General features: G+C 44.3%; 1 protein-coding gene across 2 annotated transcripts in view; it reads right to left on the bottom strand.

Annotated features, from left to right (window-relative positions):
- Window positions 1-1113: 1113 nt before the first annotated feature.
- Window positions 1114-16102, bottom strand: part of LOC111870067 (peptidoglycan-recognition protein LC) — an 84474-nt gene continuing 69485 nt past the window's right edge. For both annotated transcript variants that reach the window (XM_023862044.2, XM_023862045.2), the window contains exon 3: window positions 1114-2646. In XM_023862044.2, coding sequence (XP_023717812.1) covers window positions 2117-2646 — 530 coding nt within the window. In that variant the 3' untranslated portion in view covers window positions 1114-2116. The remainder of the gene's footprint in view (window positions 2647-16102) is intronic.

Below are 16102 nucleotides of genomic sequence, written 5' to 3'. Positions count from 1 at the left end.
TCATGCTTCCGTAACAGTGAATAATAAAGTCATCAAGCCAGGTAATTAACGCAATATATCGTACGTATGTCTGAGTAGTATCACACTGAACATACGGTAGAATAAAAACAATACTTCATAAATATATGAAATGCGTCAGTCACAAATAGGCAAGGCACTGCTTGGATAGCAAGGGGTTTAAAATAACCAAAGTACCTCAAAAATTGATCCTAGAAGTGCGACGTCTTTTTAATCGTCCTTCGTAGGAAGTGCACAAATTAAATTACGAGAAAGTCATTTTTCCGTGGGTTTGGACAAAATTTAGTATTAGAGACGTACAAAAAATAGCTATTGGACGAATCTGATTTTGGTCAGTATTCATCTAGTATGACCGGTCTAGAAAACCGAGATTAACGGCCGTGGGGATCCGCTGCGCTGACCACGCGACACCCTCTACAGGCCACGGAGTTTCTTTTTTGGTCAAATATGAACCTGACTTAACATAACACTCAAATTTGTTTTCCCTTGCTTTGTCCACGATCGAAGTTCCAAGCAGGTTTCATAAACAGTGTCCGCTATATTGTTATTATTAATAAGAGACAGATATATGCATTGCTTTGAGGTGAGGTGGCTGTGACATCGAAAAATAAAAATACGACCAGGGATGAGGTGCACTTCTTCAGTATACGTTTCCTTCCCTAAAGAAAAAAAAAAGTAGGCTTCAGAGATGACCATGCCCGTTGTTATGGACCTATCTCCCCACCCCTACGTTACAAAGACAAATCATTTTGCTAAAGAAATACAAAGATGAATCATTTATGTCACTGTAGTGTCACATTTGTATGATTTAGCTTTGCAACAATAGGTTTATACAAATATTATGTTTCTGGACATTATCCATTGTCTTGTCTTTATCTAAAAACCGTCCTGTTTATTTTTCAAAACACAACGTTTCGGAGACTGGATTCTGTCTCCGTCTTCAGGTAAAACCTACTCAGTAGGCTCAATCGATAGAACTGATCCCTATCTCCGGGGATATGGCCCAACTAAGTAGGTTTCACCTGAAGACGGAGGCATAATCCAGTCTCCGAAACGCTGTGTTTTGAAAAATAAACAGGACGGTTTTTAGATAAAGACAAGACAATGGATAATGTCCAAAAACTTAATATTTGTACCAATGTACCATGTCACAGACTTTTCAGTTTTATTACCAATAAGCTTGTGTCTGCAGTATACGAACATAAAGGCCAATGATATACGGAAAATAGCAAAGAACGCATATGTAAAACACATATACACAAAACTGGACTACACCTTTCCAGTATTGTTAAAATATTTTCCTGGTTTCAGATATTTTGATATTATTAGTGTTATTCAGGCCTTGAGGAATAATTCCAAGGTTACTCGCCAAACCGAAACTATGCACCACTACAGAACCTTAGAAACATATTACGTGTGACTTGTACACATCAATGTTGCAATTTCGTTGCCAAACCATTTTAAACCACCTGCAGGCCTTCTGACCTACGGTTACGATTTCTGGCACTGGTTATAGGAAGGGTTTTAAAATATGAATGTTAAGGTCTCGAAACGATATCTGATAGTAACCTAATACTTATTTTATTAGTGATATCTTATAAAATGACTATATTTATAAAAATTTTAAGCATAGAAATAGAAATCATGGAAAAGGAATTGATAAGCAATGAAATATATACTAAAAAAGGTTGACATTTTCTTAATGAGATCGTGAAAATTTACTAAAGTCGTATGTTTCTACTGAAGGTGCTGAACTGAGGTCTAAAAGTGTTCAGGGTGTAATATTAATAACGTATGCCTCTATAGATTCCTCAACAAATGCATTTTTGTTTCTCACAGACTGTACCACATGCTACAGATCAACTGCTCATATGACCGTTTAATGGCTATGACTGCCGTAAATTTATACTCGCTGAGGCAAATGGGCGGCCATACATATCAAGTCTTGAATATTGACACAGACGATACTTACTGTTTCCATTATTCATAATCACTTAGAAAACGCTTTGATTTTCTGAATCAAAATGCCACAACGTTTCACTAATGAAATGTCATGTCAGTAAGAGCCAGGATGCACATATAGTGCTGACTTATGGTTTTATGGGTTTTCGGCCCAGTGTGGCCAAGTCTTCAGAACTTCAAAAAACGCTTGACCAGGGCTCTCTGTGGGTGACAACTGTCGATGAGCCAAAAGTTTGTAATCGGGCGCGATCTTCTTCAACTCCACTCCCAGATCAATCACCTGCTTTCCAGCTAGGATCTGCTTCGATACCGGCAGATCTGATGTAAATGTCCCAATAAAGGCTATACCAATAGCTTTCCTGTTGTAACCAAGCGCGAAGGCGCCTTCCGTGTCCCATCCGCGGCCCTCATATGCGTTCCCGTCGCCACCCACCAGGAAACTGTAGCCGATGTCGTTCCAACCGTTGCTCTCGATGTGGAAGGTCTGCACATGACGCACAATGAAGATACAATCTGCCTGAGTCGAACAGTTTTCCGTAGCCGTGTGGAGGATCACCACATATGGGACCGGGTGGTGAAGAGGATTACTAGCCTTGACAGGGGGCTGCGCCAACCATGTCCGCCGATTGACTATTCTCAGCTTTCCGCTTCCTGTGTTGTTTGTTGCTGCAAGAAGAATAAAACCTTTCATCATGAATACAATCTCAAACAAAGTGGATGAGAATCTAATTAACTCTTTCCATTCTACGCTTGAGTTATCTCGTTTACAAGCACTGTTTCTTGTGGTGTCAACTTTGGCGAGCAAAACATTTCCCGCCGTCTCTGAAGAGTTAGGACTAGCGCGCTCTGTGGCTTTTCAACAATAGAATTATACTTTTTTTTTTTCCTTGGCACTACAGCCCCAGTGGACCTAGTCCTACCTCCATGAACTTCTCCGTTCACTTCGGTTTTTCTAGATCTTACACATACGGTAGGACTCATTGGGCGAGTGATCAGCTCGTCGCAAGGCCTCTACCTGTAGACAAACACAGAAAAACGCACACAAACATCCATGCCCTGAGTGGGATTCGAACCCACGATCCCGGCTTCCGAGCAAGCGAAGACAGTGCATGCCTTAGACTCCTCGGCTACCGGGACCGGCTAGAATTATACGTTAGCCTGTAGATATCATGACAGGATTCTTGAAACAAAAATCGTCATGCTACGAGGTTAACCGTAAAAAAAACTCCGTGACCTGTAGTCCCCAAGCGAACTATACCGACCGAACGACAGCCGCTTGTCGCCGAAGTTAGTGCCAACTTTTGCGGATACAGGGTGTCGCGTGGTCTGCGCAACGAATCCCCACGGCAATTAATCTCGGTTTTCTAGACCGGAGCCGCTATTTCCTTGATATAGCTCCTCAATTATCCTCACGAGGCTCAGTGGACCCCGTTCCAGACCCACTAACTCTCAGAAAATCTGTCAGCGCCGGGAATCCAACCCAGGACCACTGGATCTGTAGCCAGGAACTCTGACCATTAGACTACAGAGTCGGCCCGAGTTTTAAGGGTCAAAATGCTAAAAGGGACATAATTCGTACATAAACACGCTGTGTGTGTGTGTGTGGGGGGGGGGGGGGAATCAGCTTAAATGTGATGTCTGAGAACGCCAATGAAATGAAACATTTCTCGTTATTTGTAACAATTTCATTCCTGATTCCTAAACAATGGAAAACGAATACTGACGTGGAAATATAAAGAAAGGAGTCCATTAAACCTAAACAAAATCTCGGCCCTGAACTTGTATATTTTCATTTGCGATTTAACGACGCTGTCAGTAGCTCAGGTTATGTGGCGTCGAATGGTACTATGATCAGTGAATGATGAATTAGAAAGGATAATTCTGATTGTGGTTCTGTGTGGGTGTGAAACTTGGTCTCTGACATTAAGGGAGGAACACAGATTGAGGGTGTTTGAGAACAGGGTGTTGAGGAGAATATTTGGACCGAAGAGAAATGAAGTCACAGGAGGTTGGAGAAAACTGCATAATGAGGAGCTTCATAACTTGTACTCTTCTCCAAGTATAATTAGAAATATCAAGTCAAGGAGGATGAGGTGGGCAGGGCATGTAGCACGAATGAGAGGAAAACTGTATATAGGATATTGGTGGGAAAGTCGGAAAGACACCACTGGGAAGACCAAGGCGTAGGTGGGTGGACAATATTAAAATGGATCTTAAGAGAGATAGGATGGGATGGTATGGATTGAATTGATCTGGCTCAGGATAGGGACCAGTGGAGGGCTCTTGTGAACACGGTAATGAGCCTTCGGGGTTCCATAAAATGCTGGGAATTTCCTGAGTAGCTGCACAACTGGCGGCTTCCAAAGAGCTCAGCTACATGAGTCAGTGAAAGGAAGCGGTTTCGACCAAATTTTCGATACTGTTGTGGCATTTGCCTGGAGGGATTGAGGAAAACTACAGAAAACATGTCACAGTCTTCGGTATTCCGGCTGAAATTTAAATTGGGGGCCTTCCAGAATACGAGTAGTCACGGCTTGAGCCAGGTGTATTGATTTGAGCGGGTAGGAAAATCGATTGTGTTGCGGAATAAATACTGTATATACATCCCAGCGTCCTCCATGAAAAATAACTCGAAATCTAGCCACATTACGACGTCCACTAGCTCCAGTCTTGTAGTATGTTTCAGAGAGGCTCTGTTTACTTAAGGACATTGTATCAACAGCAAATGATAAATACAAACGTTTATTTTTCCCGTCACTACATGCCGCCCGTTATTAATGTTTCGCATTTCTATAATTTTCACGCAGACACCAACGCGAAGGTATTTTTTTTTTTATTTCTAGTGTGGTGGGACTAAGTCCCTTGTACTGCAGCCACTTCTGGCCTATTGTACCAGCCCCAGATGATAGGTGAGGGTGATTGTGGAGCAATTGGTTGAATGAAGATTGGCAAGGGAACCCGAAATACTCGGAGAAAACCTGCCCCAGCGCCACTTTGTCCACCACAAATCCCACTTGACCAGATCCGGGATAGAACCCGGGCTGCCGCGGTGGGAAGCCAGGACTAACCGCTTGAGCTATGGCGCGGCCCTAACGCGAAGGTAAGTTCAATCCTTTCCATTCTGAAAGACATAGTTTTCGTTTTATGCTTTGTGGCAATTTATCAATTTGATCTGTAACTAGTTAAAAGAGTTCCGAGAGATAGCTGAACAGGTTCACTTCACAGACAGACACACGTTCAAGATGTACAGGGATGAAGGACCAGTTTCAGGGTGGTGAACCCTAGCTCCCTCGTGTTAAATCTTGAGTATGACAGCCATTGGTGGCTGCCGTTAGCGACAACCTAATTTACAGTGATTTCAGAACCTCTCCCTAATGAATATTCACTTACAATTAATAAAATGTCTGTGGGATAGACAAACGGGTTTCGATTCCCTGGGTCGGCACACAATTTGCTATTCTGCACCACTACTAGACCGATTCTGGGGCTCACCCAGCTTCCTGTCTAACAGGCAAAGCTCAAATTATATGGAGATACAACGGCAATTCATGGAGCTGAGTAATCAACTCCATCTAACGCCAAAGCTTTAAAATCTTAGTTTACCTTCTTTCAGTCTACGAGTATACAGGGCACGGTAATTAGAAAAGGCAGCAAATGCGTGTATACACTCCTTACCACTGTGGGAACCGAAGTCAGATCACCGAGGACGCTCTGGACTGGTCCTCGGGAGGCGCTATCTTGGCCAGGACACCTACTATCCTGACGTGCATCATCTCTCCGGGCAAATTTCGAAGTTACTAAATTCAGGCCACAACCGCTCTCTTCATCTTCAGGGTGTTCTTTCTGTGAGACACTGCAGGTAGTGTAGCAACGCGGTTCGAATGTATTTTTGCGGGCTATTTTACGATGCTGAATAGTATGATAACTGAAGAGTTGGAAGGAAGTGTTCGTATCCCAATCAAGGTACTATCCCGGAATTTACCTAACGGGAATGGGGAACACCATCAAAATCGTCAGGATAAGCGGAAGCATGGCCGAGATTCGAACCAAGCAACTCCTGAATGGAAGTCTAGGTCATTACCCCAGCTCGGGTGAACTTCAGTCGGGAAAATAGGGCACGGCGGTTCCCAAACCGCTTTCTTCTTGTCTTAGTCATATATGGTATAATCTGTAAAAAGTGGAACAAGGCGAGGGCCAATCGCTGCCGACTTTTCCCTGGAAGCATATTCACAGTCCCGCAGGTAAGGATGTAATGAAAACGTTAAACAGAAGACTGATAATGTGTCCATAAAGTTGTCCCTGTGCTTAACTAATTAAGCACTATGCCATGAAGGCGTATGGGGGAGTGGCTGTATAGGATCCACATTTTCTTGACCTCGGCACTAGTTGGGAGGTGAGTGGTCAGCTTCATGCCCCGGGGAAAGAGCCGCTAGTACCCAATGGACAGGAGATTGGGTGGGCCCCAGAGCCCATCTGGAAGACTTGGAGAAAATTCTTGATCCTAGAGGGGTCGTCTAGCCCGTGAGAAATCTCGGGACAGCCACAATTACGTCAGCCTGCCCTCTCACTTGACGTCATAATGCTCAAGATGTTACTGAATCGCTGAAGTATTCTTTCTCTTTCTCGAACCAGGAAAAAGCTCACATTCCCGTGGGCTGTCGGTACATGATTCTTTGGCATTTGGCGTAAGCCCAGTGCCCTTCCCGCCTCGTTCTTAGCAGAGCGTTTATCGCATCGCAAATGCCCCTGAGCTGCATCATGACATAATTCTTCTTTTGTGCGAAAGTACAACAAATTTCGTCTTTAGATGAACAACGACTGGACCACTGTGGTTTATTACACGTTTACATGACCCATCTGTAAAAATTTATGGTTTAATGAGACCGTTTTGTGTTGACGGCATAGGCTTCATTAAGAGATACTGACAGGAGACCTGCGAAAGCTAGTAACAGCACAGCATTTCCCATGTTAGCTCCGATAACCCTACTACATTAATGGCAACGATTTAGAGCATTCAGACTCGTTATTGAGAGCCAAACATATAGTCCTATTTTTATATGTGGCCGATTTGAAGCAAATACGCAACCCTCTAATGACAAAGGTTAAAAGGCCACTGGTGACAGTCTAGCAAAATCTGTTAACGAGTAGACTTCTTTGATTGCAACGTGTTATTGCTGCTTTCTTCAAGCAGAACACAATTCCAAGTAGTTCCGTAATATGCAAAGCCGGCTTTCGTTCCTTAGCACAGGAGTTGGGCAGCCCTGACCATTCTCAACTATTTCCTTTTCTGCAGCTATAGTAACAAAACGGCGAATCTGACCAGTTACATCTAATGTCGAGACTTCAAAGCCTTCATGGCGTCAGGCTTAGTCTCACAGTAACCTATTCTTCTTTCCCCGTCTTTCTGTATTTGTCTCTCTTCCTCTGTCTTCTTACCATTCTGCTACCCCTTCCTATCTTTTATGTTTCTCACTAACGTTCTTTCTGTCCCTATTCCTACCTAGCTTTTCCTCCCTTCTCTTCCTTTGTTTACTTCCTCGTCTTGTTATTCTTCTAGCTCACGAATTTCATTCTACACGCTCGTTGCTCCTCTGTGGTTAAGGATTATGTAAGTATGCAGATTTGGTAGTGTGCTGTCTTGCATCCTGTTCAGACGTTCTTTCCAGTATCTTATTCTTTTATGCTAGTCCAAAAGATAGGAAACAGATGTGTTGAAAATGTGGCACAGTATGATATTTGGGAACAACGGTAACAGATCGAAACCTGATTCAGGAGGAAATTAAGAGGCGATTGAACTCGGGTAATGCTTGCTACCATTCAGTCCAGAACCTTTTCTCTTCTCGTCTGTTGTCCAAAAACATAAAAATTAGAATATACAAAACTATAATTTTGCCTGTGGTTCTGTATGGGTGTGAAACTTGGTCTCTCACATTAAGGGACGAACATGGACTGAGGGTGTTTGAGAACAGGGTGTTAAGAATGTTTGGACCGAAGAGAGATGAAGTGACAGGAGGTTGGAGAAAACTGCATAATGAAGAGCTTCATAACTTGTACTCTTCTCCAAGTATAATTAGAATGATCAAGTCAAGGAGGATGAGGTGGGCAGGTCATGTAGCACGAATGGGGGAGACGAGGAATGCGTATAGGATATTGGTGAGAAAGCCAGAAGGAAAGAGACCACAGGGAAGACCAAGGCGTAGGTGGGTGGACAATATTAGAATGGATCTTAGAGAGATAGGATGGGATGGTATGGATTGGATAGATCTGGCTCAGGATAGGGACCGGTGGAGGGCTATTGTGAACACGGTGGTGAACCTTCGGTTCCATAAAATGCTGGGAATTTCTTGAGTAGCTGCAGAATTGGCGGCTCCTCAAGAAGGGTTTAGCTCCATGAGTAAGTAAGTAAGTAAGTAAATGGGGTGGGACTAAGTCCCTTGTACCGCGGCCACTTCTGGCCTATTGTACCAGCCCCAGATGATAGGTGAGGGCGATTGTGGAGCAACTGGAATGAAGATTGGCAGGGGAAACCGAAGTACTTTGTCCACCACAAATCCCACTTGACCAGACGCGGGATTGAACCCGGGCCGCCGCGTTGGGAAGCCAGCAACTAACCGCTTGAGCTATGGAGCTTTCCAGTATCTTAGTGCAGCATCTATTTTTCCTCTTTTACGCAGAACACGAGTTTCACTTCCAATACAAAAACTCGGTTCAACTGTTGGGCCTATATTACATATAGTATGCTTAGTTGTTTATTAATTTGCATTTATTCATTGTATGTAGTGTGTCCTTTATTGTTTGTGTAGTTTTGTGTTGTGTCTTATTGTAGTACCACTGCCACGGGGTAGAACCCCATTTGTAGTTAAAATAAATAATAATAATAATAATCATAACTGAACACCTCTCATTTCACATTTTTAAAAATTGTCTTCATTATTTCGTTTAGTTGGTGTTGGGTGTGTGTTTTGTGTTCATTCTTTCTTATGTCTCTTCATTTAGTTAATAATACATTTTATATTCAATGTAATCCACTTTTGATATGTAGTCATGTGACCATTTACATACACCCCCTTCGTCCTTAGACTATAAACCCATTCTTCCCTGCCTCTTTATTTCTCTCTCTCTCTCTCTCTCTCTCTGTCGTTTTTCTTCATCCTTCTCACATTCCCATTTTCATTCTGTGCCTACTACGTACATTTGATGTACACAGACCAATGGTAAAGTTAATGGCAACGTGAACACAACACAGTTTGCGGAAGTACATAAACAAATCACATTGTTCACTCACATGCGTGTCGTTTGGCCTGCGAGGAGCCTGTCACGCACAGAAGCGGTGCTTCCCGGGGCACCGAACTGAAACAATATCGCAACAAAAAACGTGGGACGAAGACGCGTCGTTTTGTATATGCCTATAACTACTGGCGTCAATTAGCCGTTCTGTCGATTGTATGCATTGTCTATAGCTGCAACTGGGATTACATTCAACCTTCAGGCGTCTTGTAGGCCTATTTACGCTGCATCCCAAGGCCATGAACATGTCATGGCAAGATGCCCAAAACTTTACAGCCGCAGTGGAAACCCCAATGTCAGTCAGGGTTCTTTAAGCTATCCTATTTGGCTCATGATGCAATACAGTTCTCAGAGCAAGAAACTAGGCCTACGTCTCAACGCAAAGCTGTGCCTATGAAGTCGTTTCACTGCACGTATTTCGGATTTGGTGACAAGTTGCTTAAGCTTGGTCAGACTGTACACACAGCTTCCCCCTGCATTCCCCTCTCGAAAACAAACACTGTGGCGCTCTCAAGGAAAGCGGCTGAAGCCAGGCTGCATAACAGACGGCAAGGTGCAGACACTTCAATAATGAGGCCTTTCATAACGGGAAGGCATACTCCTCAAATATTGTGATGACTAAACAGAGATGCATGAGAAATGTAACACGCAGCGGTTCCTACAGCGCAATTTGTGGTTTCCATAGCAGTGACTGCAGTTTCGGACGTGACACCGAGCAGTGGGATAGAATATACTGTCACGTGTATGAGTGCGAGGTTTTGGATTGGATACTGGATTTACTGATCATCACTTATGGATCGTAACTATAATAACAACACGGAATTACACCAACTATCACTGTAACTACAGCACACACTGAGTCTTCTCAGTCTTCACTAGTCGTTTCCTGGTAACGGATTTTAACACTGGATATTATTCAACTTTTGTGCTAACTGCACACACTAAGACTTCTCGTCACAGACTCCCTTACAATTCTCCTCAGTGTTCCAAAAGACTAACTCCCAGGCTGGCGGCCATTCCACACCAACCTCCTAGTCTTCTCTTTACAGCATGGCTTTCATCTGAGCACTCCCAGGCTGGCGGCCATTCCACACCAACCTCCTAGTCCTCTCTTTACAGCATGGCTTTCAAACGAGCACTAAACTCATTGCTCCCAATCGTCCCGCTTACAAAATTCCGGCACGGACCGCACAGAAAACACCGTTTCTCTGTTGCTTATTAAGAATCTTGCCTAGCAACGGTCGTTGTTTCGGGACCGTTGCTAGAAACGAGCCGTTCACTAGCAAGGGCTGTTTCACTGGCTCAACTGTTTTTGCTCTGAGCAAATGGCAATATGTACATCCTCACGATAAATGCTAATAATTTTACTGTTATTATTACAGCAAACATTAGAACCTAAATTATTAAATACCTCCTTTTTCCTTTTTTTTCGTGATAAATGAGAGATTATTCCATGTCCTAGTACTTAGAATATAATGTGCCCTGAAATTAAGTACTTTTAGCCGAAACGTCAGCAACCATCTACCACTCTAAACTACGTCACATCCCAGAATACGGTGATCTTCATTTTTCAGTTGAAAACCCCAGCGGGAAACCCATTTCGCGTAGAGAGAAGTAGTACTGAAACTGATCTTCAATATAGGCATTCGAGGAATTTTCCCTTCATCTCGCTTAGGCCAAGGAAGCAGTTAATGGGCGTCTGTAAACATATTGACCTTTCAGCTGCATAGGAGGGAATTTCTTTACTAGCTGTGCCACTATTACGTCCTCAAGAAAGCCATGGAGTTAGGTTTTTATGCTTATGTAGTCACCTTCACTACGAAGAAGAAAAGTGCGCTACCAGTGATATCCAAGACACATCTGTAACAATAGCGAGAACAAAACAAACACTGTTAGTGCAATATACTGCCCGCCGCGTTATAACATTCACGCAAACCAGTACCGAGAACTCTTCCGGAAACTAATTGGTCGATTCGTCATTGGAGGTGATTTCAACGAGAAACATACACAGTTGGGATCTAGACTAACCACACCAAAAGGGCGCCAACTGTACCAAGCTTCCATGGACTACGGGTGTGAGTTCGTATCTACTGGAAAGTCCACATACTGGCCAACCGAACCGAACAAGATGCCTGATCTGACTGACTTTTTTTGTCATTAAAAACGTCTCGGCAAACTACATCACAACTGATGAGGGATAGGATCTGAGTTCTGACCGCTCACCAATTCTACTAACAATCAGTGAACACATAACAAAAGACCAGAACCCCGATCTGATAAACAAGCGCACAGACTGGGACTACTTTAACTTCCTTCTGAAAAACAATATTAACTTTAGGGCTCCACTCAAAACAATTCGCCAATTAGAAGATGAAGTGAAAACGTTACCATAGCCATCCACGACGCAGCATGGAAAAGCACACCCACCATGAAAAGAAAGCTCAAGAGACAGAACTACCCAAAAGAGATCAGGGACGTGATTGCTGAAAAACGAAAACTAAGAAGGCGCTGGAATCAAACACGGGCGCCACAGGACAAAACCACCCAAAACAGGATTACGCAACAACTTAACGAAAGAGATCAGAGCACTGAAAAACTCTTCAACCAGCAAATTTCTTACCGACTTGACTGTAGATCACAGCACGGAATACTCTCTGTGGAAAGCAACGGAGTACCTCAAGCACCCTATCACACAGGTACCCCAATCCGAAAACCTGATGGACAGTGGGCCCGCAATAACAACGCTAAACTAGAAACGTTTGCGGAACACCTCGAAAGTAGGTTCCTGTTCCTGCCTAACCCAGGACCAGACGAACTGCCTGAACTGAATCCAACCGACTATGAGGACGCAATCCCGCTAGTCACACCAAAAGAAGTGGCTGAAAAAATTCGTAGAAAACTCAACCCGAAGAAAGCCCCTGGCTTTGATATGATCACAGGTACAATAATTAAAAACTTCAAAGAAAAGCCTTAGTAAAACTAACCACACTAATCAATGCCTCAATCAGACTAAAGCACGTACCAGCATCTTGGAAAGTGCCAGAAATAATTATGATACCAAAACCTGGCAAAAACCACACTGAGGTAGAATCATATCGGCCAACTGCACTGTTGCCGATTATGTTGAAGCTGTTTGAAAAACTGATCCTGAAACGTCTCAAACCAATCATCGAAAAATACCAACTTGTCCCATCCCACCAGTTTTGGTTTCGCAGTAATCACTCAACTATTGATCAAGTGCACAGAATAACCGATGTCATAGAAAAATCTCTTGAAGATAAAAAAGTATGCTCGGCAATATTTCTGGACATAGCACAAGCATTTGATCGAGTATGGCACGACGGCCTGATACATAAACTAAAATCTCTTCTCCCTGATTCGTACTATCAACTCCTCAAATCGTACCTAAAGGAGCGAAAATTTCGCGTCAAACACGAAGATACGTATTCAGAATTAAAGGAAATCCGAGCCGGTGTACCCCAGGGAAGCGTCTGGGACCGGTCCTCTATTTACTTTATATCAATGACGTACCACAAACGCCGAACGGCACTACTGCCACATTTGCGGACACCGCAGCGATGGCGACAGGAAACACAATCGATGAATCAACAACAAAACTGCAACGAGCAGCTGATAATATCGCCACCTGGACACGTAAATGGCGTATCAAAACTCAATGAAACCAAATCTACGTACATCAACGTCACCAACCAAAAGATTAATCAGCGATCAATCTCACTAAATGGAGTAAGGATACCGCCTGCCAACACAGCAAAGTACCGCGGAATGGCACTTGACGCCAAACTCCGATGGAAGGAGCATATTGAGAAGAAGCAAGAGGAACTGCAAATCAAATTTCGAAAAATGTACTGGCTGATCGGACGTCGATCAGAACTGTCAATGTACAAGCTGCTCCTGTGTAAACAAATGCTGCGACCAGTCTGGACATATGGCGTCCAACTATGGGGATGTGCGAAAAAATGCAACATCGAAGTAATCCATCGATGCCAGAACAAAGTACTAAGATGCATAGCAGATGCGCCCTGGTATGTACGCAACAGGGCCCTCCATCGAGACCTCGGTGGCGAAACAGTCGCACCCATTACTGCAAGATACGCCACCTCACACGAAAACCGACTTCGACATCACGTCAATGAAGAAGCGTCCAGGCTCCTAAATGTGGGAAACCTAACCAGGCGACTCAAACGGACCAAGCCTTACGAACTAGCCAAGCAGCCCGACAGCTAAGGGATCCGATAGGCGAACTTAACTTCATATAATCTTAGTAACTTAGTGTCAAATTAAAACAGATTGTTACTTCAAGCGAACTAGTCTTTGTAACATTTTGCTTACATCTTGNTGTCCTTCAATGTAGTCACCAGCATTGTGTACAACCCGCTGCCAGCGATGTGGAAGTCGTACGATACCTTTAGCAGCGCCTGTTGTGTCTGTTGTGTTGATAGTTCGAATGGAGCGGTCTACTGCCTGAAGAATCTCTGGAACAGTTCTGAAGCGAATGCCACGAAGTGGTTCCTTCATCTTAGGAATCAAGTCGAAGTCACAAGGGCTTAAGTCCGGGGAGTATGGTGGATGGTACAGCACTTCCCAGCCCCATCGATCGAACAAATCAGCCACAGCTTGCGCTGCATGCGGCCGAGCATTGTCCTGCAAAATGATGGGTGGGTTCTGCAGAAAGTGTCTCCGCTTCTTTCTCAAAGCTGGTCGCAGGTTGTGTTCCAAAAATGAACAGTAATACTGCGCACTGACGGTCTGCTGTCGGGGAACGGTATGCGTTAGGATAACACCATTACAGTCGTACACGAGAATCACCATAACTTTGACACTGCTGGGGTTCTGACGAACTTTTGATTTTCGTGGTGACCCCTAATGACGCCATTCGTTAGATTGGCGTTTTATTTGTGGCTCGTACTCGTGCGATTTGGTCCATGTCTCATCCAGCGTAAATGATACGGCGTACGAAAGCCTCTCCTTCGCGCTCATAGCGCTCCAAGTGGTTACGAGCAGCGTCGTATCGTAGCCATTTCTGCATTTCCGTCAAATCATGCCGAACCCATCGTGATGCAGTTTTTCTCATGCCCAGGCGTTCCTTCAGAATGTGAAGCACAGTCGTATGCGCTAATCCTGTCTCTCGGGCCAGCTCACGAATCGTATGGCGTCGATCACTCTCCAGTAACGCGGAAAGAGCATACACTTCTTCACTGACACTAGGACGACCTGGCCGACGCATGTCTGCCACATTTTGGCGTCCCTCGTTGAAGGCTTTTACCCACCTTGCCACTGTTCTGTAAGGCAATGCAGATTCCCGGCAAGCCTCTCTTGAAGACATTGATGACACTGTCGTGCTGTACGGCCTCTGACACATTCAATCTATATCCAACTCCGTTGTTCCTGTTTCGAAAACATCGTGACAACACTACATTAGACCGCCAGCTAACACGAGGGTCTGTTCTTCTCGTCACTGCGCATGCGCGTGATGTGGGAAGGGAGAGTCCATTTGCTCTGAGGTAAGGTAGGTATGTAACTAACGTGTAGTATAAGCGACATTATTTGGTTCCGTTGCATGGCGTCTATACAGCAGTGTTGCCACTATTAAAGTTCGTATAAGCCAATTGCTTCCATTTTGCCGCTTTATATCCTGACAAAATCTGTATACTGTTCAAAGGTCTGTCAGCACACACTGTGTAGGGATCGTACCATTCCATTCTCACGGCTGTTCTCAGCCTTATTTTTACTTTATTGCGCTCTTCGAACCTAATTTATATAATTTTATTTTAACAGGAGGCTCCGTCCCCAAGGAGTAAATCAACAGGAACGTTAGGCTCACCACTCACTTCCATCTACTGCCGAGATTAAGAATAGTGGAGCTATACCTTCACTCCCCTATACGTCATGGGGTAATACTTAATTGGTTAAAAGCAGTGGAGCCATACCTCCACTCCCATACACATCTTCATGGGGTGATGCTTAACTGGTTAACTAACCGGACAAGGCATAGCCTCATATAGATATATTAGACGCCTGGCATAAACGGGGTATAAAGATAAAGTTTTCCCTGTGCTTAATCAGTTAAGCTAGGGGCCTTGCGACGAGCCGATCACCCGCCCAAGGAGTCCTACCGAATGTCTGGGTAAACCGAAGTGAAACGGAGAGTTTCATGGAGGTAGGCCAAGGCCCAAATTGGAGCTGTAGCGCCAAAGGGAAAAAAACTGAAAAATAAGCACTACCCCATGAAGACGCACAGTGGAGCTATACCTTCATTCCCCTGTGCGTCTTCATGGGGTAGTGCTTATTTTTCAGTTTTTTTCCCTTTGGCGCTACAGCTCCAATTTGGGCCTTGGCCTACCTCCATGAAACTCTCCGTTTCACTTCGGTTTACCCAGACATTCGGTAGGACTCCTTGGGCGGGTGATCGGCTCGTCGCAAGGCCCCTAGCTTAACTGATTAAGCACAGGGAAAACTTTATCTTTATACCCCGTTTATGCCAGGCGTCTAATATATCTATATGAGGCTATGCCTTGTCCGGTTAGTACGAGGGTGAGACAGTTTCGAATTTCGTGGTTTTCCTTAGTTCCCCCAGACGAATCCCAGGATAGTACCTCAAATCATCGAAGACAACTTCCTTGCCAATTCACTAGATTTTAAAGCCGGGATAGTGCAGTTGCTATAGCGACTGGCTACGGGATGGACGACTTAAGGGGTAGAGTTCGAGTCTCGGTGGCGTCAAGAATTTTCTTCACGTCGTACAGAGCGGCTCTGGGGCCCACCCAGCCTCCTATCTATTGGGTACCGGGAACTCTTTCCCCCGGAGTAAAGC

This window comes from Cryptotermes secundus, unplaced genomic scaffold (genome assembly GCF_002891405.2).
Source record: "Cryptotermes secundus unplaced genomic scaffold, Csec_1.0 scaffold355, whole genome shotgun sequence".
Lineage (NCBI taxonomy): Eukaryota > Metazoa > Arthropoda > Insecta > Blattodea > Kalotermitidae > Cryptotermes > Cryptotermes secundus.
The sequence above is the reverse complement of the archived record's forward strand: the minus strand, read 5'-3'. Positions and strand labels throughout refer to the sequence as shown.